Source organism: Monodon monoceros, unplaced genomic scaffold (genome assembly GCF_005190385.1).
Source record: "Monodon monoceros isolate NGI ecotype Baffin Bay Population unplaced genomic scaffold, NGI_Narwhal_1 Super_Scaffold_22, whole genome shotgun sequence".
Taxonomy (NCBI): Eukaryota; Metazoa; Chordata; class Mammalia; order Artiodactyla; family Monodontidae; genus Monodon; species Monodon monoceros.
The window spans coordinates 13,277,328-13,303,927 of record NW_021703779.1 but is presented as its reverse complement, the minus strand read 5'-3'; the positions used below and the strand labels follow the sequence as shown (position 1 = coordinate 13,303,927).

The window sequence follows — 26,600 nt, the reverse complement described above, 5'->3', positions numbered from 1 at the left end:
AAAAAAGACTTAAAGCAATGCTCCAGTGTTAATTGGTTTTATGTTTTGTTTTGTTTTTTTGCAGTACGTGGGCCTCTCACTGCTGTGGCCTCTCCCGTTGCGGAGCACAGGCTCCGACGCGCAGGCTCAGCGGCCATGGCTCACGGGCCCAGCTGCTCCGCGGCATGTGGGATCTTCCCGGACCGGGGCACGAACCCGTGTCCCCTGCATCGGCAGGCGGGCTCTCAACCACTGCGCCACCAGGAAAGCCCAACCGGTTATATTTATGGGTCAGGAGTATAAATAATTTTTGTGTTGTATACATTTTATGTTTTCTAGGTTTTCTATAGTAAGCACACTGATTACCGGAGAATAGAAGTATTTTAAAATAGGGTTCCAGGCTACATAGGCTTTTGCCAGACTTGCTAACCCACGTGAGCTGAGAGCCCTCTATCCAACTACGCAGCCGCCATAATAAAGGGTGGACAATCACTGAAGGACATGGTAAGTTTATTTGGATTTGGGGCTGTGCAGAGTTCAGTCTCGGCTCCCCGACGTCCTCCTGCCGCGGCTCCTGGACCTGGAGGAGCTCCGGCTGCGGCTGCGGCTGCGGCTGCGGCTGCGGCTGCGGCGGCTGCGGCTGCCCCGGCCACGGCTGCGGCCCCTTTTTCTTCCTCTGCTTCGGGAACTGTGCCTCTCCCGGCTTTTGGACGCGTGCTTGTGGGATTTCTTGCCCCCGTGGCTCCTCCTCCTCCTCCTCTCGGCCTCCCCGTTCCTCTTGTAGGAGTGGGCCGGCCCGGGGCTCCTCCTCCTCCGCGGCCTACTGTAGTAGTCGTCGTGGCGGCCCGGCCGCTCTCTCCTCTCTGAGTTCTTACTGAAGCAGGAGCCAGTCCGATCCGGAGACAGGTACATGTCTCGATTCGCTTCCCAAAATTCATTGTTGGGATTTCTGAACACGTGAAGAAAGTTGCAGTGTTTCCCTCTTGGACACTGCTGTATTTCAAATAAACCTGCAGGGGCACAGTGAGGAAACGGCATTTACTGCTGGCACTTCATCCTTTTCAGAAGGTACATTTCTGATGTTCGCTTGTGATAGGACTATTTTCTCCTTACGTACATTGATGTCATAGTTTGGTTCCCCGAATTTCAAAAATATTCAATGCTCTAACAAAGGGCACTGTGAAAAGTAACAGATAAGAACTTTTAATTAACCAGAATGCCCTGTTCCCCTACTGGATTATGGTGTTGGAGTGCAACCGAACCAATGGCGACCACATTATTTTTTCTAGGCTTTTACCATCCTGCTGACTGACAATGCAGATCCCTAATTAACAGTGAAGAACCAGTCCTGGGAGTCCCCCTGGCAACATGCTTTGAGGGCACGGCGGTGGGAGGACCAAACCACTGACCAAAAGAAAGAGCCTATCATAAGTAGAAGATCCTGTATTTTCTTATACTTCAAGAAGATGATAAACACTGGCCTAATGCTTTAAATTTACCAGGTGCTTTGAACATGGAAGATTTTTGTCAAAGGTGAAATCTACTTGAACAATTTAGAGATCTTTTGGGGATTTTCAAACTTTTTTAAAAGCGGTGAATTCCCTAAATATGTAAAAGAGTTAAAAGTGAAATACCTCCATACCACACACTATATACAAAAAGTCAGTCAAAATGGATCAGAGTCCTAAACGTAAGCTATGAAACTATAAAACTCTTTGAGGAAAACATACAAGTAAATCTTCGTGACACGGGCTAAGCAGTGGATTCTTAGATATGACACCAAAAGCACAAGCAAAAAAAGAAAAAAAATAGAAAAATTGGACTTCCTCAAAATTAAAAATTTTTGTGCTTCAGAGGACAACATCAGCGTGAAAAGACAACCCACATGATGGGAGAAAATACTTGCAAATCATATCTGCGATAAGGGACCTGTCTGTAGAATATATCAAGAACTCTTACAACTCAATAAGACATATAACCTAATGAAAAATGGGCAAAGCATCTGAACAGACATCTGTCCAAAGATGATATACAGTGGCCAATAATCCAATAATAAGGACACGACAAAATGCTCATTAGTTACTAGGAAAAAATAAAGCTGTTATTTAAAAAATAACAAGTGAAATAAATAGTCTCCTGCTTTGGGGGAGTCAAAGTCACACTCAGAAGCACCTCACTGAAATGGAGAAAACAGACCCATCTCTTTCAGCACCCCAGTTTTTAAATCAGGCATAATGGTTCTTCTGGTTTGCCAAAGCAAGGAATTCTAAATTCCTTTTTTTTCTCCCTTCAAATAAATGGTTTTTAAGTGAGAGCATCCATTAAGACCGGGTTGCCAAAGACTCAGCCTTTATAAATTATAGATTTTGAAATAAGAGGTTTTTAAGCAGGCGAGTATAAAGCAAAGCAACGCAAAGGGTAAGGGAAGTGGTCCCGTAAGGCATGGGCAGCTCCTCTCGTAGCTCCCGGAGCACTTCAACAAGAAATGGTTCGGAGAAGCCCATCTGATAGAAATCAAAACAGAATGAGCCCTTCAAAATTGCCAGCTACTCAAAGGACTGACTAATTTCCTGACTTGGCAGCCACTGTCTGATGAGTCAGCCTGACTGAATGTGCCCTGACCAGGTTCTACAGCTATAATCAATCTTTACGACACAAAAGCTTGTATTTCAATAAGGCAGGAAGTGTCATAGGTAATGTTTCAGGTGGCAAAGGTGACAGAAGGTTCATTAGGGATAAAGATGGGAAAAAACCCAGCTCAAGTGAGGAGCCAATGAATAGAAAACACTTCTGAGACTGCAATCAGGAGACGGCGTCCCTGATAGACACAACTTCTCAGGCTTCCTGCAGAGCCCAGGACTTCGAGCACCGACTCTGTCACCTATACATTGTGACCCCAGTCACCTCATCCATAAAGTGACCCACAAGGTCAGTTACAGGTCTAAACTGTGATGTACCTTACATAATGATCTCTGCTCATCTACCAGGTGAGGCAAAAGCTATGCTTCACACCTTTAAAAGGTTGGTTTTTTTCCTAAAACTATTCCTTTATATGACAGTGGAACAGTGGGGAAAAAAGTCACGTTGTATTTTACCACAAATTGCCATTTTCCATCGGGTCACTGGGCAGAATTCGCACTGAAGCTGTCTTCCCGCGTACCACCGTCCATTAAACAGAGAAAGGGCTGCTTGGCATTCTTCTTCCCTTGAAACCACAAATTAAAGGATGCACTTTAGAGTAACTTTCTAATATGCAGATTAACCCTATTGTTAATTAACCCTTGTATTTGTTTACTGTAGGACCACCTAGTTCACTGCTTTTGTGCTACCTAGGGAGTCCTTATTACAGCATTCAAGGTCCTTGAAGCTCACCTTATTCAGGAACCGTTTTGTTTTTTAGTTTTTTTTAACCAACCCTCCCAGAGGTTTTGATGCAAGGAAATCTACTTGAGTCAAAGCTTCTTAAACCAAAAGATTGGACCATTAAAAATGCAGAAGTGTTTTCCATTGTCACTGCCTGTTCCTTCTCAGCTCAGATGCTGTCCTTCCTATTATTCAATACAATGGTTAATTTATCGCATTAGCCATGGCAGCACAGGGAAACAGCAAGACGAGCAGAAACAACACACTAACTGCTTGCTCTCTTAGCGGGCCAAATGCACACTGAAATTATTTGGGGCTTTTATTTGGGGTTCTCTATTCTAGTTATCCCTTTTCAGTTTGTGTTTTAATTTTAAAATTATATAAGTAAAAAATTAACTATAATGCAAAAAATTAAAAACTCTCTAAGTATACGAAAAATGAAATACAAATATATAGTTTTCTAATCCTTTCCATATTTCTAGGTCAGCTCTTAATATTTACATTTTTAAAAATACCATGCATATGAAAGGTATATATTCAGTGGAAAAATCCCAGATGTCAATGTAATCACAACACTATATTGTGACAAATATGAAGATGTTTATGTTTAGAATACTTACGATTGATATTGAACATACACATTGCCCCTCAGATGAGGTTCCAAGTTGCAGCTGACCTAAGGAGCAATGAAGAATTCCATCATTAAAAAACAAACAAAAAAGGCAAAAACCTAAGGAAAAGAAGCCCTCCAGTCATCAAACGCATTTTTTGTCCAGGCCAACATTACCAAAAGTTGTTATCAATCAAAGATTCCAAAATTAAGATACTACCCCACTCTTACGTCTATTTAAGGCATACTTCAGCAGACGGTAGTGTTGCAGGCCCCAATTACCTGATCCCTGTTGATCCTGATTCTTTTTTGTCCAAAGATATGAAATGCTTCACACATGCATAAAAATACAGAGACTATTTTAAAAAAAGAAAAAAAATAGAGAGACTAGAAATCAGCCCCGATATACACCACCCAGATTTAACCCTAACATTTTCCATTTTTGACTGAGAATGTTTAAATACATAAAACATGAAAGATCCAGTTGAAGCCCTTCCATCCTATTCTTCTCCCTCCTCCATCACATAGGTGAACACTATCCTCAGGTTGGGTGTAAACTTCACATTCCAAACACACACACACACACACACACACACCCCTATCTACACAGACACAATACCCACAGCCATACATACACACAGACAGGCATATACACATATATCATATGTGTGCCATAAAATATATACATATATTATGTACAGACATACAAAGAAGTGTATGTCTGTTATGTACATATGGGTATACACATATTTATGTACATATATGCTAAGAAGCACGTATATATATTGATAAACAATATACAGTATGGCTTTGTACATTTTAAAATTTTATATAAATAATATTTATTTCACATCCTTTTTTCAAGATGTAATCATGTAAACTTAATGACTCATTTTAAACTACTGAATACTGGCTATATCAAATTATCAAATATATTTATCCACTCCTCTAATGATGCATATCCAAGGTGCTTCCAATTTTTCATCAACAAACAGCGATGCAGTCAGCATGCCTGAACGCCTCTCTGGGCGGTAGGACTTTGTCTAGTGTGCATGACCGGAAGTAGTATGCTGATTTGTAGGTTCCATGTACTTTCAACCTCACTAGGTACTGACAAACTGCTCTCTAAAGTGGTTTTACTAATTTACACAACCTCGCCAATGCTTGATATTAGAATTCATAATTTTTTTCCCGATGGGTATGAATAACATCTCATTTTAATATGCACTGTTCCCATTACTTGTGAGGGTGAACATTGACCATTTGTCTTAAAAAATGACAAATCTGATTTCGTTTTACATAACGGTATAAAAAGGTCCTCAGGGCTTCCCTGGTGGCGCAGTGGTTGAGAGTCCGCCTGCCGATGCAGGGGACACGGGCTCGTGCCCCGGTCCGGGAAGATCCCACATGCCGTGGAGCGGCTGGGCCCGTGAGCCATGGCCGCTGAGCCTGCGCGTCGGAGCCTGTGCTCTGCAACGGGAGAAGCCACAACAGTGAGAGGCCCGCGTACCGCAAAAAAAAAAAAAAAAAAGTCCTCAAATATTCATACTAATGTTTAGCATTTCTTTTCAAAATGAATCTATCAATATAATTTTACAACTTAGTTGCAGAGTATTTTTATTAGAGCATCCCAAGAGAGGCAGGATGCGTACTGACTGACAGTACTGACTGACACCATCCTTAGAAGGAAGACTAGGGGGGTTTACCTAGTGGCGCAGTGGTTAAGAATCCGCCTGCCAAGGCATGGGTTTGAGCCCTGGTCCAGGAAGACCCCACATGCTGTGGAGCAACTAAGCCCGTGCGCCACAACTACTGAGCCTGAGCTCTAGAGCCCATGAGCCACAACTACTGAGCCCGTGCACCTAGAGCCCGTGCTCCGCAACAAGAGAAGGCACTGCAACAGAAGCCCACGCACCGCAACGAAGAGTAGTCCCCGCTCACTGCAACTAGAGAAAGCCTGTATGCAGCAACAAAGGCCAACGCAGCCAAAAATAAAATAAATAAATAGATAAATTTATTTAAAAAAAAAGAAAAAAAAGGAAGACTGGGGACTTTCCTGGTGGGCCAGTGGTTAAGACTTCACCTTCTGCCTTCCAATGCAGGGGGTGCGGGTTTGATCCCTAGTCAGGGAGTCGGGGAGCTAAGATCCCACATGCTTCTCGAAATCTTAAAAAAAAAAAAAAAAAAGAGAGAGAGAGAGAGAAGGAAGACTGAAAGGCCCCAGGAGGCCACGTGAGCCGCACCAGGGCCCTTAGAGATCATTTAAGCCAGTGGTTCCCAAAGACCCGTTATTAATTTTCCATGATGAATTTGATGTTTTGGAAATTTTTCTACTAAAAGTTTATTAAACAGCTTTCCATTTATAACTGCCAACGTGATTAGCATGAGCCTGGCTGACAGAATTCTCAACAAAAGAAAAAAAAAAAACTCCACGGTTAGTAGGTACGGCCTGTTGCAGATAATGGGGGTGATTTCCATTAAGCAGCCTGAGGTGTTGAAAGCTCCAGCACTAACTTCCCAGAAGCAGTATGATGTAGGGACCCCATGCGGGAAAACACTGATGTAGTCCAGTCCTCGCCCTTCAGGGATGAGGAAAAGGCACAAAGAGGCAAAGAGCCCACGGCTAGTCAGCACACCAGCTCCTCAGCGGTGCTTCTCACGTGGCACCGAGTCGTGTGTGGCCAGGCACTTAGAAGTACTGTGAAGACGGGAAAGTGCATGCAACAGAAAGAAAAGGTAAAGGGGAAAGAGAAATTTTGAAAGAATTTTTTAAAATCTTGAAATCAGTAGTAAGAAGGATAGCCTTGAATTTCACGAGGGCCGCAGTTGCTCTGTTTCTTAGCTGTTCCAAATTTCCATTGTCATTTCCAACTAGCAGAAAAAATTCACAGCTTTATTCCTATCTCTTTCCAAATTATGGGCCATTTCCCCCATCCTAACATAACAAAATCATTCAGGTTCGGATGTGATCAAATCGCAGACAGCAGGAGACTTCACTGTGCTAGGATTTGACCACTGGGCCCAGGAGCAGCAGCCATTACACCTGACTTCACGCTTGCTTTAAGGAATGTTTTAAAATAACTCTGTAATCTGAACACTTCTTTTACCCCCTATGCTGCATCACAAACCATGACTCTGGGAACACTATTTTCAGTATTGAGAGTATTCAGTGAATAAAAACAAAGTAAAAATAAAAAATGAAAAGGAATCAAGGTTTATGTTCTTGGGGAGCTCCAGAAGAAAGAACATGCACCTTGGGTGGAAGCTGCAAGCAGGCACCATCAACACAATACAGTAACAACAAATCAACCACCTCGGTAGGTGGAGTAAGTAGAGGATTGTCACACTCTGCTCTCCTCGGCTCTAGGGGAGACCGACCACGGGAGGGAGGGCATTCCGCATCATACACAGCCCCTAAGCGAATGCTTGGATACCTAGCTGCAGAGGACCTTATGCAGAGAATTCACAGGCTGCAAAAGAATGGGACCATAAAGGTACTGAATGGATGAAATATCTTTTCCCATCAAAACCTCAGAACCCAGGAAATGTCATGCTAGTACCTGTTTAAGATTTCAAGTAGTACCTCAACCGTACTGGCAATGAGGTGGATGGAGAGAGAGAGAGAAAGAATTAACATTTCCTTCCAACATGGCGCCAGGCCCTCCACCATAGCGCACATCCCACCCAGGCAGAGAGCCTGTGCCCTCGCTTTCCCATCCCATCCGGTGCTTCAGAGGGAGGCGAACTAGTCCCGTCCTCCACACGCACTGCATGTGCCCACCTTGAACTGTATCACTTTCCCCACGTTCTTGAACTCGGGGAGCACATCGTCATAGAAGTCCAGGAACTGCTGGTAGGTTTCCTCTTCGCTGTACTCCAGACTTGCGTCAGGGTCATAGTCGTCCCTTCTGCACTGCTCCATCCCGAATGTCGTAAACATGCTTTTAATAAGAAGGGTGGGACTTGATGCCGGGAAATTGTGTTTACGTGAACACCTGCGTATGAAGGAAAAACTTCAGCATTCCAATGGTGAGAAATTACACATAAAAGGCTTGCTTTAAACTGTGAGATACTCAAGCAACTTAGCTGTTTCAACTGAACTGTAAGATGATAAACCCCATTCAGACTTTAAATTTCAACACTTAAAACTGTTCTAGGGCTTCCCTGGTGGCACAGTGGTTGAGAGTCCGCCTGCCAATGCAGGGGACACGGGTTTGTGCCCCGGTCCGGGAAGATCCCACATGCCGCGGAGCAGCTGGGCCCATGAGCCATGGCCGCTGAGCCTGCGCGTCCGGAGCCTGTGCTCCGCAACGGGAGAGGCCACAACAGTGAGAGGCCCACGTACCGCAAAAAAAACAAACAAACAAACAAAAAACTGTTCTAAGGGCTTCCCTGGCGGTGCAGTGGTTAAGAATCCACCTGCCAATGCAGGGGACATGGGTTCGAGCCCTGGTCTGGGAAGATCCCACATGCCGTGGAGCAACTGAGCCCGTGCACCACAACTACTGAGCCTGCGCTCTAGAGCCCACGAGCCACAACTACTGAAGCTCGCACGTCAAGAGCCCGAGTTCCGCAACAAGAGAAGCCACCGCAATGAGAAGCCCGTGCACCGCAACGAAGAGTAGCCCCCGCTCGCCGCTACTAGAGAAGGCCCGCACGCAGCAACAAAGACCCAACGCAGCCAAAAATAAATAAATTTATTTAAAAAAATAGTATCCAGCATTAAAAAAAAAACCTGTTCTCAGACTGACCAATATATTGGGTCTCATTAAAATGTAAGGTTGGGAATTATTTCCAAGTTCAGATGCCATTCAGCTGCCTTTTACTGAAGTTCAGGAAGACTTACACATGTGGAAGCACCGGGAAAGAGATGCATGGGCATGACGGACCGTGATGAAAGGCACACAGACACCGAGCATGGGACTCCGGACAAGGTGAGAACAGTGCAATCCTGGTTCCATACAATCGCCAATAAACCCGACACTTAGAGAAAAGGGTATTCTGAGAGTTTCAGCTAAATGGATTGCATTTCATAGTTTTCATGGCATTTTTATATTCTTTTTCTGATCCTTGCAAACTGTTAGGACAGCCAGGGCTAGTATTTTCTCCACTTTGAAAGAAAGAAAGTGAGGCCTAGAGAAGCACACGTACCCAGGTCACATGGCTGGGGAGAGAAGATCCCAGAGATCCGAGCTTATCGACAGTCTACTGCCTGTGTGTTATATGATGTGCTAAATGTAAGGAATTTCTCTTTAATGAAGGTTAACCATTGTGAAGAACAATTTTCTTTTCATAGCTTAAACTGGACCGGGTTGTAACTGAGTAATTTTTTTAAAAAATCTTTTATATGAGTTTACTTTCTTATTTACTTCCTTCTCCTCAAGTAAAATGAAGGAAAAAAAATGCAGTTTAGGATTCCAAATCATCAAAATTTTCCTGATTAAATTTCTAGTTTAAAAATTAGTTAAAACAAGAACTTTAGAAAAAAATCCCCAGAACTCTGGAAGAAAAAAAGTTGAAAAACAAGGCAGGTGTTAGAAAAAAACAATGGCCCTGAAATGAATAAACGTTTAACTCATGCTCACTTTCCAGTGTCTGTAACATACATCTGTATACCTAGTGAGACAATGCACACAGAATGCCCCGTATACACCATGCCCAGCTCAGAAATGGGCAATCTGTGTTCATTAAAGTGAAATTTTCTATTTTTCAAAGGACCCTCCTAGATTATTCAGTCAGAGACCTTGTAATGAGATCCATCTTCCCAAGGACAAATACCCACAGAAAAAAGAACGAGGATTCAACCTGGTTGGCAGTGTTAGCAGAACCAGAATTTTACAAGTATGGAGCACATACAGAATTAAATGAGAAATCAATTTGACAAGGTTAAAATTCTCATGGGATTATCATAACTGAATGAACTTGGCTCTAGTACCCAGGATGTCAAATGAACATTTGTGAGTTTTGGAACAGCACCAAAGTCCCCATCTAGGGAAAAATCCCACTTGGCCTAGAGATAGTCCATATAATCTGAGCGCATTTAAGGCCAGCCCTATAGGTTCTACTGAAAAGTCAGCTAAGACAAGAGATATTTGGGAAGGCAGTCTAAAGTTGTGGTACCAAACCCATGTGATTCTCAGAATCACCTGGGAAGAACTGAGATTTCTCAGGTCCTGCCCTAGACCATCTGTTCAGAACTCCAAGAGTGGGGAACCCATGTTTTCAGAGTAACTCCCCACCTGGTCCTGAAGGTTAGCCATGTTTGGGGACTCCTGGTTTAGGCCATGCTATTTACTCAGATCCTTGAATCAAGTAAGACTGCCACAAAATCATGTAGTTGGACATTATCTTAACCAAAGGACAGCCAATAAATGGCATGGGTCTCCAAATGCCCCCTCAGGTAGAGCTAACTGACTATGCCTCTTTTTCTTTTTTCAGGGGAGCACTCCAGGCACCCACTACCTTTGTCCTTTATAGAATCAAGCTACATGCTAATAATCACATGCTAGGCTGTGATTATTTACTGAAGGTCTTTGTGAGAAATATTCTCATGAAAATTACATACGCAACTGTTAATAAAACATCTATCAAAGTTACTGTCCACCTTCCTACTCAATGTCTTTATACAGTATTCCATGGGAGAAACATTTAGACTCTGATGCCTGGAAAATCTTTGTCTTTCCAGAGATCCCACTCATTTCCTTTTTGGTAAGAACTACATAGCTCATTTCTGCCTGGGATGGATACAACTCCAAAGCCAAATGTATTGTACGTTCACAATAACTCACTTTCTTCTCCTTTCCTTGCTTTCAATTTCTTTTATTTTATTAAACTTAGTGTAGTAGATTGTGAGCCTTCTTTATTTTATTTTTCATAAATTTATTTATTTATTTATGGCTGTGCTGGGTCTTTGTTGCGGTGCGCTGGCTTCTCATTGCGGTGGCTTCTCTTGTTGCGGACCACGGGCTCTAGGCGTACAGGCTTCAGTAGTTGTGGCACGTGGGTTCTAGAGCTCAGGCTCAGTAGTTGTGGCACACGGGCTTAGTTGCTCCGTGGAATGTGGGACCCTCCCAGGCCAGGGATCGAACCCGTGTCCCCTGCATTGGCAGGCAGATTCTTAACCACTGTGCCACCAGGGAAGCCCTGTGAGCCTTCTTTAAATCACTTCTGGAAACAAGTGAGGTATAAATAACTACTCTGATTAATAAATTTTACTTTTCATCAGTGATTATGTTCTTTTAGGACCAAAAAAATAAATAAAAATTGAACTCCCCTCAAAGCTGTGACTCCAAGTGCAAAAAGGTTCTAGAATCAAACTCGTACTAATTACGAAAACAAAGCAACCAAAGAAATGCTTAGCTTATGGGAGTGCCTGATGTTGTGACAGACCTTAACAGAAAAGAACAGTTGTATGATCTGGAGCAAGTCACTGGGGCTCTCTGTGAAAGGGGGGTAGTATCTTTGTTTGAAGGAATGGTGCTGGATTTTGTAATTGCTGGTTTCATGGAATCTTATTTCACAACTGATCACTTGAATCATGCAAATACCCAAATCGCTCTCATACTTTTTTTTGATAGTTGTGATGGTGAAATTTCACATGCCTGTGAATATATTAAGAAAGGTTCAAAAACTAAGCTGACCACCGTCAATATTTCCTTGAAACGGCCCTCAGGGATGGGTTTTGAGAGCCTGACAGTCCATTCCCCTTTTCACAAATAAGTACTGTCAACTGATTTCCTGAAACCACTTAGGACATCTCCCCTTCTCTCACTTATGCCCAGCAGAAGACTCCAGAATCCGATGACCACAAGTCTTCACATTTAGGGAAATGTTAGAGACATATCATAATTGAGGACTCCTGCAGCTGGGAAACCTTACATACAATTTGGTTCAATCCCCCACCCCTACCCCACCCCCGCCAATGCAAAGGTGACTCACATTGAGTCTCAACTGTCTTTCAAAGCTAAGTCACTGTACACTTTTTCTTTGGTGGGGGATGTTTTACATCAATCATTACTATTTTTTTTTTTTTTTTTCGGTACGCGGGCCTCTAACTGCTGTGGCCTCTCCCGCCGCGGAGCACAGGCTCCAGACGCGCAGGCTCAGCGGCCATGGCTCACGGGCCTAGCTGCTCCGCGGCATGTGGGATCTTCCTGGACCGGGGCACGAACCCGTGTCCCCTGCATTGGCAGGCAGACTCTCAACCACTGCACCACCAGGGAAGCCCCAATTATTACTATTTTGATGAAATTAAACATACATTTGGGAAACACTTCTAAGGATACGAAGGGGGGTAAAGTCTTTCTCCCCTCCTTAGTTCCCAGTTCCTCAAGAGGAGACTTTCACTATTGACCGGATCCTGTGAATCCTTTCACAGATATTCTGGGCATATACAATCCCAGCTATAAAATATAAGAGGAGTCACAAATCCTACATTAGTGACTCTCAATCCTGGGCCCATCAGAAACACCTGAGCACATTTCAAAAATTAGGGTGCCCAAGTCTCAGAAACTCTGATTTAATCAATTTGAGGTAGGACATAATTTTTTTCAAGCTTTCTAAATGATTCTAGTGTGCATCCAGGGTTGAGAACCACTGTTCTTAAAAAATGTAAAATGATGTGAAGGCTTAAATTAAAAAAGAAAGAGAAAGCTAGAGAAGGTTCACATTTTCAAAGAAGGAAATAAAATAGCATGGAAAATTTTATGAATAAAATAAACATGAGAGACAACATACAGTTTCTCATTAAATACATATGAATTTGCCTATTCATATTCCTTTTTATGATGAATAGGACACTAAGATATAATTAGATCTTTTCTTCTGCAGAATGAAAAGTAATAATTAGATTTTGCCTCAGATGGATTTACTCACCATTATGAATTATTTATCTACTTTAAGCTGTTCATTCATAAACAAGCCAAATTATAAAACTCACCATTGCCTGGCATACAGTTGGTATTGAAATATTTGCTAAATGAATGAAAACATCAACACTTAGTTTTCCACATGAATGTCTTGTTTTAAAATCATTGATCCAAAAGAGGGAGGAAAGCAGAGTGTCTCAGAGAATAAGGGCAACAGTAACGAAATGAAAATACGAGCAAACACTCAGAACTTGCCATGGGCCTGCCATGTTCTCCCTGCTTTCCCTGCATTCACTCACAACTGCCTTAGAAGAGGGGTACTGCCTTTTTTTTAAAATTTTATTTATTTATTTATTTTATTTAGTTATTTTTGGCTGTGTTGGGTCTTCATTTCTGTGCGAGGGCTTTCTCCAGTTGCGGAGAGCAGGGGCCACTCCTCATCGCGGTGCGCGGGCCTCTCACTGTTGCGGCCTCTCTTGTTCCGGAGCACAAGCTCCAGACGCGCAGGCTCAGTAGTTGTGGCTCACGGGCCTAGTTGCTCCGTGGCATGTGGGATCTTCCCAGACCAGGGCTCGAACCCGTGTCCCCTGCATTGGCAGGCAGATTCTCAACCACTGCGCCACCAGGGAAGCCCGAGGGGTACTGCTTTTAATCCCCATTTTACAGGTGAGGGAACTAAGGCACAGAGGGCTTAAGTAACTTTCCCACCTTGACAGCCGCTAAAGCCAGATGTTGAACCTGGTGTCTGTTCCTGAATCAGAGCAGACTGAGAACGCGTATTAGAATTTTCCTCTACTCACTCGGCTCCTGTCTTTCACAGATATCCCTTTGGGCATGCCAGTTTTGGGGTTTTTTTTTTTGCGGTACGCGGGCCTCTCGCTGTTGTGGCCTCTCCTGTTGCGGAGCACAGGCTCCGGATGCGCAGGCCCAGCGGCCATGGCTCACGGGCCCAGCCACTCCGCAGCATGTGGGATCTTCCCGGACCGGGGCACGAACCCGCGTCCCCTGCATTGGCAGGCAGATTCTTAACCACTGCACCACCAGGGAAGCCCGGCATGCCAGTTTTTAAAGCCTCTTTTGTGTACAGTGTTTGCCATTCAAAAAATAAAGCCAGACTGCTCCAGTCTTTTGAAATAGATTATTTCCCCATCCCAGCTGTCCCATGTGGACTAATACAAGTGCAGGAAGGAAATAAAAGCAAAAGGTCTTCAGATAGCTGTGGGAGGAACGCAAAGGAAGCCCTGCCAGAGAACTGGACGAAGCCCACCCAGAGAAGAGGTACGGGGGTGTGGAGGGAGCAGGGGATGCTCAGCTGGGGGAACCGGAGCGGCAGCAAGAATGCAGCAGATGCCTATGAACATTTCAAACTCCAGCCCGTGCCAACTCAAAAACCTCAACATTTTGAGTCACTTAACTCTGACACAATAAAGCAAAATTGGTTACCTATCTCCGAATCTGCAAGCTCCTGTTTTACTGTAGAATGGACAATTAGCTCGATCTTTTTCCATTATCCTCAATTCCATGGGTGGTTCTGGGTTTTGCCATGTGGTGCCATTTTCCAACTGTTAAAAATAACCATGACTTTACTTGGTGTTAAAAATCCATGAAGAAGTAAATGTTTAAAAGGTATTCGAAATATTTTGGTCAAAAATAAAAACAGATTCATGTAAGAATATACACATTCAAGTTGTATCACACAATCTAGACTCTACAAACAATTGTCGTGAGACAGGGGCTATATGTCTCTCCTGGCTCCCAGTCACTGCCCATCATCAGGCATCGATATGGCTACCAGGAGCAGTCACCAAGGTTTCCCTTCTGTCCATCCATTCCTAAAAGGGTTGAAGGACTTCTTAGGGAACCACCCCCTGAGACCAATCTAAGTTACTGTGAATCAAGTTAAACCATCCATTGGGGCGTAAGTGTGTGTGATGCTGGTTACACACACTTTAAGGACTATAAACAAGTCCAGTCCACCAGGGTAATCTTTGCTTTTGTTCATCAGTTCAATTTTGTTGTTGCTGCGGTACAAAGCACAGAGCCACACAGGAGATTCCCACATTCAGACAGGATCTAAGTAGCTTACCATGAAATTAACATTATTGGAAATATTGTTTTTAAAGAAATGTTCATCGGTCTCAAATTCTTAATGAAAGGTTTTGAAAATACCTCATTTTCAGCCTGCTCCAGCATCTTCTGCACAGCTTCCTACAAATGGTGCAAACATAGGACTAATGAAAACCTCAAAGTCAGGTAAGTCACATCTGGTTTCTCTGGTTAAGAATCTCATGTGTCACAATTTTAAAAAAAACGTATGCACACAAAAGGCTTCAGGTTCTAATTTGCTTTCTACAGCACATATAGCTGAGAGTCTTCGTTCAACTAGGACATTTAACAGCACACATTGCAAAACACAGTCTTCTAATAATTTCAGTAAGAGTAGTATTTAGTAGATTTGAACATATATTCCACATTCTAGTTTTTAAGATGAGGTATTAGTGAATATCATAAAAGACAATGCTAGCTGAAACATCACAGACATTTAACAGATGCTACATTATGACATGAACAGCAGCAACTGGGATTGATAAAAAATCTCAAACTTTCCGATAAGGCAAAGTCAGTCCTGAAATATGCCAGTAAATTTTGACCTCCTTGGCATTTAAATAAGTTTTAAATTATGTTCGACAGACTTCTCTTCCCTAACTCCTTAAAGCATTACATAGAAGACTCATATGTCTAGCTGCTTACTTGATTAACTCTGCCTGGCCATGTAAGGGTCCTCAGTAACTTAACGTGCTCAAAACAAACCTCACTCTTGCCTACCCCTTGCCCATCTAAATGCCCATCTCAGTAAACGGTGTTGCCATCTGACCACCTGCTCAAACTAAAAAGCTAAAAGTATGACTTGAATTCCCTTCCCGGTCCATTCAGCCTACCAGCTAGAGTTCCGTTGACTGTGCCACGACTCACCCCAAATCTCTGTACTTCTCTGTATTAAGCACTACTGTCATCCAAACCACCATCATGTCCTGTCTGGAACAGCAGCCTTCTAACTGGTCACCATATATCCACTCTTGCCTCCTTGGTCACCACTCCCCACCCCCATCCCCCATTCTTTATACAAAAGTTAGAATGATCTGTTAAAAGTAACGATATAAATTAGATGAAGTCAATCCCTGATTAAAAACCCTTTAATGGCTTCCCATGACACTTTAGGTAAAATCCAAACTCGTCCTTCCCACCCAGGAGGCCTTACATGAATGACCCTGCCTACCCTCCTGACTTCCTCCCCACCCCTGCTGCTCTTTCCTTTGGTCTCTAGGATTCAGGCACCCTGACCTCCTTTCAGCTCCACGCTCAGGGCGTCCCCCCTCTGCCTGGAGCCCTTCTCTCTGAGATCTCTGCATTCAGGCGTCAGCTCACACGTCGGCTTCTCCTTGGAGAAGTCTTCCTGGACAGGCAATCGGAAGAAGTACTTTCCTACCCCAATCACTCTGTCACATGACATTCTGCCTTATTTCTTTTTTTTTTCTAATGCTTTATTCCTTTATACCACTTAACATTACCTTAGAGCACTTCAAATGACCTTTTTTGCTTGCTTATGTTCAGTTCCGCCATCTAGAAACCGAACTCAACGAGTACAGATCTTTTTCGTTGCCCTATCTCCAACCCCTAGAGAAGCATCTAGCTTACAGGAGAAACAAAGAATGCAGATCCCTTTATATATGCTTAGAATCGACTTCATTTTACCCACTTCTCCTTAATGTCTCACCAGACTTCCTTTGAAACAAAAGCGTTAGCTTTTATCTGGTGCCAGAAAGACCTCAGTTGAAGAACATTCCACTGTTAAAATGGGAATTTATTACTCTCTACTAAAAAAATAACAAGCTCCAAACAATTTTCCTGCCCCCTAAAAACTTAGCATGATCTCACCTCATCTGGAAAGCAGTACTCAAATAAGGGTATTTAAAATTTGCACTGGAATTAACTGATGGCCTGAGACAAAAGAAACAAAGGTTGCTTCTACCCCATCATGACCAGGATGTAAACAAATGCATTTTTCCCCGTAATCTGGTGATTACCCAATTTTATGCTATTCATACATAGCATTATCACAGAAAAGATACATCCTGATGAATCAGTCAAGGAAAGATGAGCTGTGATATCTTTGAAATAAATACACTGTTAAGGAACAGCAGCAAAATAGACCAAAGCAATCTTTAAAAACAATCCTGGAAGATATAGAGGATATATACATATACCTTATAGATTCTTTTTTTGTGTGTGAGCAACTATAGGTTAGCTACAATTGCCTTTATAGCACAAGTTAGAAAGGAAGTCAAGATTTAATAACAAAAAATATTTCCTCATCCCTCAATATTTGAGTCTGATTTCTTTCAATCTATTAGTTCTTGCTGACACGTCCAAAGCAGTGAAGTCTCTTATGAATCAAACAAAGGTGGAAACTATACAAAATAGTATTCTCTAAGTAAGTCAACCCATATACAGCAAAACCCCCGAAGAACACCATTTGCTCTAGAGTGGTACAAAGTGTAAGGCAGGGGCCAGCTGCCGGTTTTTAATCAATACAACAATAAGGTTTTATTAGAACATGGCAACACCCTTCATTTTCGTGTTACCTATGGCTGCTTTCACGGGACACTGGCAGAGTTGGACATTTTCAACAAAGACCATACAGACCATAAAGCCTAAAATGTTTACTCTGGCTCTTTACAGAAAAAGTTGGCCAATCCCTGGTATAGAGAGTAAGGTCGGCAGAGATGAAGGAAAACCTTCATTTAAGGCATCTGCCACAGCACCCACCCAAAGAAGAGCATCATAAGGAAACGCTAGTGTATATCCAAACTAAAAACATGACTCTTTCTAAAGAAAAAAACAAGTCCAAACCTGACATGCCTATAGCTTATCCTTCAAGCCTATCACCCACCCCATCTGCTCACTAAGAGGATACGCAGTGCATCTATCCTCCTGTGACGGGAATCACCTCTCTTTCCTTCTTCTCCTGTAGCTTCTGCTGCTCCTCTTCTCTCTCTTTTCTCTGCTGTTCTTCCCATTCTTCCTTTAACTTTCTCTTTACAGAGGAAAAAAGAAAGAAGAAAGGTAATTATTTTTCAGACTCACTTTTTTACATTTCACATATGGGGCAAATAAATGAAAAACTTTAACACTGGTAAAATGGATAATATCCGATTTTTAAAGTTCAAGGTATGTAACTCAATGAGAGTCATTTTGGTTAACTGGTTATCTGATTAATACCATACCTCTTGCTCTTCCTGCCGTTTTCTAGCTGCCTCTTCCTTTTCCTTCTTTATTCTGAATTCTTCTTGTGCCTTCTGTTCCCGCAGCAACCACTCCTCATGTAATTTTTGCCTATTGATGTAACGATGTGATCAGATAAAAGGAATGGGCACTAATCTACAAATACATCCACACACATATATGATAGCAAATGGGATTTTGGGAATGACGAAAGTATCATGAAAGATATTTTCTAGAAAGCAGTTAAGTGGAGGTAAGAGGATCGAGAGGTGAGTAGTGATATTGGAAAAGCACTACATTTTAGCATATCCTCCTAGAGGGTGACAGCATAAAATCACTACTTCTACATTTCCTATCTGTAATATCTTTACACAAAACAATGACACTCTAGCTTTCCCTTTAGGTTGACCACAGTGATGTGTGGGTGCCAATAAAGTGAGTAACATCCAGCTTTTCACATTCAGGAAGTACCACCCTTCCTGTTCTATGCATTTTGAACGTGCCCATCGCAGGATTGCAGCATGATAAAAACCTGACATCTCCTGCTGTAAACCCTTGGACTTCTACTCTTTACAGCTGAGAGACTCCTGTGGTTTGCCCCAAGCACCTAACTGCTGAGAGAAGAAAAATAGAACTACATCGTGATCGTGTCTTTAAAATAAAGAAAGCTACAGGTTGTAAGAAAAGATGACAAAGAGTTACAAAAACAGATTAGTGGGTGTCTAGTTTATTTTTAGAAATGACCAATTATAAAGAGTGATCTTATCTTAAAATGGTGTCTCAGATATCCAATACCACAAGTTTCCAACTTAAAGATGGGTTATATTTCAAAAGTTTATTAGCCGATTAAGTGTTTAAAACCTAGACTGCATTTTCCCACTGAATTTGTAAAAGGAAAATGAAATATGAGAAACTGTTCTATATTACTTCAGGGACATTAGCAGTTAAATAAGGTTTTATGTCTAGTCTGGGGACCCAACCACAATTTCAAATACTTGATGGGAAAAAGTATTCCATTTCCAACTACAGATTCCAGGAACCCATCTTTTAGCCATAGTAGACACTGGCATGTTGCATGTGTCAACGTTCCTGTGTATGTCATAGAGTATATGTAAATGTTTCAGTGTGTAGAACTCTGATTCATAAACCTTTTGAGGAAGATATTCATTGTAAATAAACTGAACCAAAGTGTATATACATTTAAGACCACAAAAAAGTAAAATATTACAAACTTTAAAACTTAGTAACTTGGATATACTGAGAACTCTAGAACTCTGGGCACATAACTCTGTCAACCCCCTGCACTAAGAGACTTGAGCAAACTCTAGCATGCCTTTTAGCAGCATAAGGCTGTGTCCCTAGGATGACCCCATCACCTCCCACCCCCCCAAGACATTAAAATGCCTGCCTGAGAAAACTCAATGCTGCCTAGAAAATGGACTGTTTGCTCTGGCCAACACCTGATAATAGGCCTCTGCCTTCCCTCTCCTAGAGCATCACTCAAAAGGGCTCGTAATTATGAATATGTGTCTCTTACAGCTCATAAGGGTCTCTCTCAAGGGCCTGAGAGCCATTCCTGGGAAATGCAGTCATTAAGAAGGATGAGGCCTCTGGCTCCCAGTCTCTGTGGGAGGATAAAGCCCTAACTTCCCTAACTGCCCACTAATGAACACAGCTTCCTGGTCACCTTCACAGGGAACAACTCCTGGTACTGTTCACTTTCCTCATTCTCCCTTTTAAATGCCCAAATCGCCTCTGCACAAACCAGAATGGAGCTCAGGTCTTCCCCTACTGTCAGGAGTTACTGAATAAAGTTTGTTCCTGCACTTTAATGTCCGGCTCTGTTTACCTTTGACACTATACACCTCCTTTTAAGTAGTACATAAAGCCATTCAGTATTTTCAAATAAGTTTCCTGCTTTTCAACAATAAAGTATTATGCAACTCGTATAGGAATAAACAAAAATCAAGGGAACACAAAGACATGTGTATGTGATTTAAAAGAAGCATCTAAGTAAATGGGAAAGCAAGAAAAATGACTTCCCTATTTCATGCCATACATATCATCTTTATCATTACAGAAATCTCTAGTAGTAAGAACAACCAGAGATATTACAGCACCTCCTATCTGCTCACGCTACGTTAAGCGCTATACACTTACCACCTCATTAATCTCATTTAATCTCCCCAATTCTATGCTGTAGGTACTATGATTGATGGTTTTTTTTTTGGCTGCATCATGTGAGATCTTAGTTCTCCAACCAGGGATCGAACCCGTGCCCCCTGCAGTGGAAGCGTGGAGTCCTAACCACTAGACCACCAGGAAAGTCCCTGTTTATGTCCATATTTAAGGCGAGGAAATTGAAGCTTAGAGAGATTAAGCAACTTGAACACAGCTAGTAAGTAGCAGGGCCAGGACTGCAATGCAGATCTGGCTGAATCCAACTCCCTGTTCCCAATCATTACTACTTTTTTTTTTTTTTCAGCATTTTCATATTTCCACCTATTTATGTGCTTATTTGGGTAAAAGGAACTAATTACAAGAAAAGAAGCAACATTTCCAGTGAACACACTAAATAGCTAGACAGGACCTATAAAGTTTTTTCTCCTTTAAAAAATTATTTATTTATTTTTTATTGTGGCAATGTATACATACCATAAAATTTACCATTTTAACCATTTAAGCGTACAGTCGAGTAGCATTAAGCAGATTCATATTATTGTGTACCACTTGGGGAATAAAAAATAAACTACCCCCTGAAAAATACCAAAAGAGAAAAAGAGCAGAATATTTTTGTCATCTGGGGATGGGGGCGGCCTTTTGAAATCAGACATCAAGGCTAGATAACACGATGAAATTGATGACATGGAGATCAAATTATGTGAGTAACACGATAAGCCAAGTTAGGACTGATGACAAATGAGAAAAATATACATCACACACATGACAGATAAAGGATTAATATCCTTAATCAAGTAATAACATTGCTTACACAACAAACTTAAAAAAAAATGAATCCCAAAAGAGAAAGGTGCAAGAACTAAGCAAGCTACAAATAGATAATATATAAAAAGATATTCAACCCTACTAATTAAGAAGTGTACATTTGAACTCTTCTCAATACTCTGTAATGGCCTATATGGGAAAATAATCTAAAAAAGAGTGGATATATGTATATGTATAACTGATACACTTTGCTGTACAGCAGAAACTAACACAACATTGTAAATCAACTATACTCTAATAAAAAAATTTTTTAAATGTACATTTGAAACAATGAAATATGACTTTTCACTAAAGGAGTTTTAAGAACTGATAACGCCTAGTGTGAGTGAAGGTGTGGAGAGATGGGCACCTTGCTTCACTCTTGGAAAGGCTGCAAACTGCAATCTGGATGCCCTTTCTACCTGCCCATCTACCTTTTACGTGTACTTCTCCTCTAGGCATTTTCATAAGGAAATAATAGGACAATTACCATGGATTTATAATCATGGATACTCACTGCAACTTTTTTATAATAGTAAAAAGCCTGAATGTAAAATAATAATAAATTAATAGTAAATAAGAGTAAATTAATAGTACATGGTAAGTGAGTGTTATTTAATAGTAAATAACCTGAATGTCCATCAGTAGAGAACTATAAATTATGAATAGAAAATAAATTATGCCAGTCATACAATGGATACTGTGTTGCTGTTGAAATGGTTGAATTAGATCTCTGCACCAACACTGAAATAAATGTCCTATATAGCGAAAAAAGCAATTTATAGAAAAATAGGTATAAATATCATCCCACGATAGAAATATACATATATACTACATCTACAGTTTCTTTCTTACCTTCTTATTGGGGCTATCTTTGGTGTGTTGAGTTTACTGAAGCCCTTTCACTGTTTACACTTCTTAATTATTTGGATTTTTTTTCAAAAACATTTACCAATGAGCAAAAAGAGTGAATAATACTTTTTTTTTCTTAAAGACAATATCTTTTTTCAGCCCATCAGCTAGCGGTTTAAACAGTTTATCCAGGGTATTTTATAAGACCTATTTTGTATAAGATTGTATAAAGAAGACCCGCCCTAGTTAGCGAAGATTTAGGATATTCAAGTAAAATAACTGGGTTCGCAGGAAGCGCTTCAATCAGTGCTGACCTCTCTCTCTCCAGCAGCCTCTCTTCTTCTCGTCGTTGTTCTTCAATAAAGGCATCCGCCGCTGTCTCCTCCTCCTCCTTCTGTGAGAGTCCTGAAGGAATGTCAATGTTTTAGTACACTATCTGTATATTACAAAACCTTGGTCAATAATTCAGGGAAAAACTTACATACAATTTTTCATCTTTACAATTATGGTACAAACCTGTTTTTAAAACTTTCTAATAATAAAGGGCCCCAATCGCCCAAATTGGAACAATGTGAACACTGAAAAGAACAATAATGGTAGTAGATAACACATTAAACTTAAAAAATTTATTGATGGTTCCATAGTGATACCCCAAAAGATGGTGAGGTGTGAGAGGGAACATCCACCTGTATAGAAGAATGGCAACTAAAAAATGTAGAAAGACTTAAGTAGAAAAGTCCTCACTTCTGCACCCCACTGTAGGAAGAGGATATTTATTTGGGAAGAGGATATTTATTTACATTATCTCAAAATATCAGCCCTCAGACGAGTACTAATTACAAAGGCAGGAACATCTTTTACAATGGAGCCATCTGATTGGCAACACTTAGACCACACTTGCATCATTAGGAGTGGAACAACTTGACATGAGAGGCCCCCTGATGTATGCAATGAGAGCTACACAGCATCAGCTTTGTAGTATTTTGCTATAGAGTGTAACCTGAAGCCAATCAGAAGACAGACTAATCTAGAATGCAGAGCATTCCACAAGACAACTGGCTTGAGCTTTTCAAAATAATCAAACTTGAATTGGGAAAGTTTAAATATGGCCTGTATATATATTACTGAATTAATGTTCCTTTATTTGTTTAGTATTATGGTCCTTATTCTTAAGAGATGCAGGCTGAAGTATTTAGGGGTAAGGGGTATGTATATGCAACTGATATGCAAAGGGTTCAGAAAAAATTTGTACATATGGATCGATCTATCTATACATAGAGAGAAAGTAAGGCAAAATGTTAACAATTGACAAATCTAGACGAAGGGTTCATGGATGTTTATTGAACCATTTTTTCAACTTTCTGTACATTGGAACATTTTCAAAATAAAAACATGGGGGCTTCCCTGGTGGCGCAGTGGTTGAGAGTCCGCCTGTTGATGCAGGGGACACGGGTTTGTGCCCCGGTCCGGGAAGATCCCACATGCCACGGAGCGGCTGGGCCCGTGAGCCATGGCCGCTGAGCCTGCGCGTCCGGAGCCTGTGCTCCACAATGGGAGAGACCACAACAGTGAGAGGCCCGCGTACCGCAAAAAAATAAAAATAAAATGAAAACATGGGAAAATAAGTTTTAATATAATAAAAATTTATATCCTCTTCTACTCAGAATTTAAATTTGAGGGGAAAAAAGGAGGAAAACTGAAGTGATCTTAAGGAAATATAACAGAAGATCTCAGGCTAAAAGGAAAAAGATATTGTCTGTCACATATATTAAGTATAGGTCTAACCAAAGGCTCACCCAGTCCTAGATAATCACCATACAGCTGACCCTTGAACAATGCAGTGGTTAATGGGCACTGGCCCTCCACGCAGTTGAAAATCCATGTATAACTTAGAGTCGGCTCTCCACATCCATGATTCCTCTGTATCTGTGGTTCTGCATCCTTGGATTCAACCAACTGCAGACCATGTAGTACAATAGTGTTTACTATTGAAAAAAATCCATATATAAGTGGACCTGAGCAGTTCAAAACCCATGTTGTTTAAGGGTCAAGTGTATATCTAATTGTATTATACATGTAACTGTATATGGAATCATGCTACAATTTTGCAACTTGCTTTTTATCCTTCATGTTACCTTAATTTCTGATAATGCAGCTCGTTTCAGATTATTTCAAGTAGAACTGGGGGCTAAAGAGGCTACCTGTAATAGAGAGGTTGATACTCCAGAAATTTCTACCAATCACTTGCCAATTCACTCTTATAGCAATCCTTACAGAATACTTCTATATTCTAGCCTTCTGTAATGTTTGCCCATGCAACGTGTGCTACAACCCACAGCAGTATTTGGTAGACCACACTATTCATGAAGCACCACTAAGTAAAGAATTGTGAGTTGGAGTAGGCCAAAGCAGGAGCAGCCATCCAGAGACAAGCGCTTAGTCTTGGATCTCTCATTAGCCATATATAATCACGAGCAGACCAGTGAGCTGCATCCTTCAATTGACTAAACTGCCAAAGGACACATCCACCTGCCTATTCACAGAGGCTCACTCCAAATGCACTTTACAAAGTTAAAGGGGAATAAAAAATCAATGGAATATGTTGGATTTAAAATATGTAAAGAAAAAGAAGACTTTTAAAAAGTGGGGGCATGTTACAAGAAAACAAAGTAAGGAAGCTGAAAACTTTAAGAAGGGTGGGAAATCACTAAGGGCATCAATAACGCCAACCTAACCTGTTTTTCCTTTTATCCCTGATGCTTTATCCTGCCTCTAGTGGGCCAGTTTTGAACGAATAAAACAGAGATGCTAATACAGGCTGCAGGGCAACGCACTGCCCCTTCCATTCTAAGTATCCCATGTAATGCTACTGAAACAGTTACAAGGTAACTCCAATGGTAAGTAAAACCTCCATGGCTATTTTCTCAAGGCTGGAGAATCCTGGTTCCTTGAGTCTGTGGACTTCAAGAATTGTCTAGGATAATTTAACAGGCATATTCTGGCTAATGTGTATGGTAACCATTATAACTCAGTACTCCTGCGTGATTTCAGTGCTTTCATCTGCATTTATAACTACACTATACAACTTTACAACTAAGTTCATTAAACAGGTAGGTTTAATATACAAATGTTAGATTCTGCCATGAAGGCCAAATGACACCACCATCAGTACAGATGAAGGTTCCACAGTATTTTAATAGGAAAAAAAAGTGATAAATAACCACAGGGCAACAGTAGTAGTGGCATTCCAAACTCCACTCAGTACCATATTCACGTTGTGAGCATCTATTTCCCATCATCCCTAACATTACATTAATGTAGATATGGGGACTTCCCTGGCGGTCCAGTGGTTAAGACTCTGAGCTTCCACTGCAGGGGACTGGATGTATAATTGTATAATTTCACTTGGTTTTGTGATTTGTAAGTATATCGCTTTATAAGTCAAGTAAGTTTCACAACTAATTTTATGCATATATATTTAAATAATGTCAACAAGGGGTCTCTCATGTTAGTGAAATTTAAGAAAAACTTGCAAAGTGTCTAAAACCCTCGACTCCTGCTGGTTTTACAAAGAGAACTATTCACCGAATACTTTTTTACTATGTGCAAAGGCTGTGCTAGCTACTGTAATTCGTAATGACTGCACCTGTAATATTAGATACTTCATAAATACTTAACACGTAATCAGTGGGTGATGATTCACCGTGACTTCCCCCCCACCCCTTGAGTACGTTAACATTGTTTCTGACATGGGTCTAACACAACTTTTTGAGAGGCCGTGGCCACAGCAATTCTTTTTCGGATACGGTACTTGCTTTCCTTCTGACACTGGGGCCTCAGGACGGGAATCGGGGGAGCAGTTTCATACACAGAAAACAGGATGAATCCATTACCTGAGTCTCTCAGTCGAGCGAGTTCCTGCCGACGTTTCTTTCGTTTCTCCTTCTTCAGGGCGGCCCTGTACTTTTTGTGGCTGGAAAAACAAGACACAAACACACTCCAGCGTCAGTGGCCGCACCTGCAACGCTGCCTGAGCTCCCCTCTCCTCCGCGCCCAATGACAGGAACTCGTTTGGGCGCTCGAAAGTGAAACCTTGCTTCCCGTGTTTTAATTACAGAGCATGCTTTTACCATCGCCTCGCCATCCCCTGCGCAGACGGCAGGTCTTCTCCATCCCATCACCTGTACCCCTCCTCGCCTCCCTGAGCCCACAGATGCCCGCGGACAGTCCGGGGCGCGCCGAGGGAAGGGATCGAGCTCCCGCAGTGGCTTATCTGCTTGGTCCAGCTCCCTTTCTGCCTGCAAATCCTTCAACCCAGCCTCGGTCCGCTCCGTCCCCTTTTCTTGTCAGCTCACCTCCCCCAACCCAGCTCACCTTAGCTTCTCCGGAAACATTATTTTCTCGGACGCCGCCATCTTGCCACCACCGCCACGCCCCGCAACAGTCGGCCGGAAGGGGCAGGCTTGAAGGCGTCCGCAGCCGCGCGCAGTTGCAGTCGCTGCGCGGCCTCTCGGGCTAGAGGGGCGGTAGCCTGTCTCCACCTTGGCTGACCAAAGACGGACGACGGGAGGTAGGTAGCTCGTCTTCCAAAATCCTGCACAAGTAAATGTCTCCTTCTCGAAAAATCCTCTGGGCTCCTAACCCGAGAGGGAGTGATAACG

The 26,600-nt window shown here is 41.9% G+C and overlaps 1 protein-coding gene and 1 long non-coding RNA gene across 2 annotated transcripts; one reads left to right on the top strand and one right to left on the bottom strand.

Moving 5' to 3' along the window:
• Nucleotides 1-468: 468 nt before the first annotated feature.
• Nucleotides 469-26,600, bottom strand: ZRSR2 (zinc finger CCCH-type, RNA binding motif and serine/arginine rich 2). The gene is made up of 11 exons (XM_029240854.1): nt 26,314-26,600; nt 25,833-25,912; nt 22,254-22,344; nt 18,105-18,213; nt 17,828-17,914; nt 14,989-15,027; nt 14,263-14,381; nt 7,734-7,947; nt 3,963-4,018; nt 3,075-3,184; nt 469-989 (listed from the first exon to the last, which is right to left on the bottom strand). Exons 1-11 carry the CDS (start codon nt 26,352-26,354, stop codon nt 517-519), a joined length of 1,419 nt encoding a protein of 472 aa, XP_029096687.1. The 5' UTR covers nt 26,355-26,600; the 3' UTR covers nt 469-516.
• LOC114906206 lies at nt 927-2,002 on the top strand. Its single transcript, XR_003796399.1, has 2 exons — nt 927-1,047; nt 1,269-2,002. It is a non-coding gene; the product is annotated as an uncharacterized LOC114906206 (long non-coding RNA).

Bases quoted from the DNA above. Each gene is read 5' to 3' on its own strand.
- ZRSR2 (XM_029240854.1), bottom strand. From the start codon at position 26,354: ATGGCGGCGTCCGAGAAAATAATGTTTCCGGAGAAGCTAAG. The intron at 25,913-26,313 runs GTGAGCTGGGTT...TTGTTTTTCCAG, and splicing joins ATGTTTCCGGAGAAGCTAAG to CCACAAAAAGTACAGGGCCG. The intron at 3,185-3,962 runs GTAAGTATTCTA...TGTGGTTTCAAG, and splicing joins GTGTATGTTCAATATCAATC to GGAAGAAGAATGCCAAGCAG.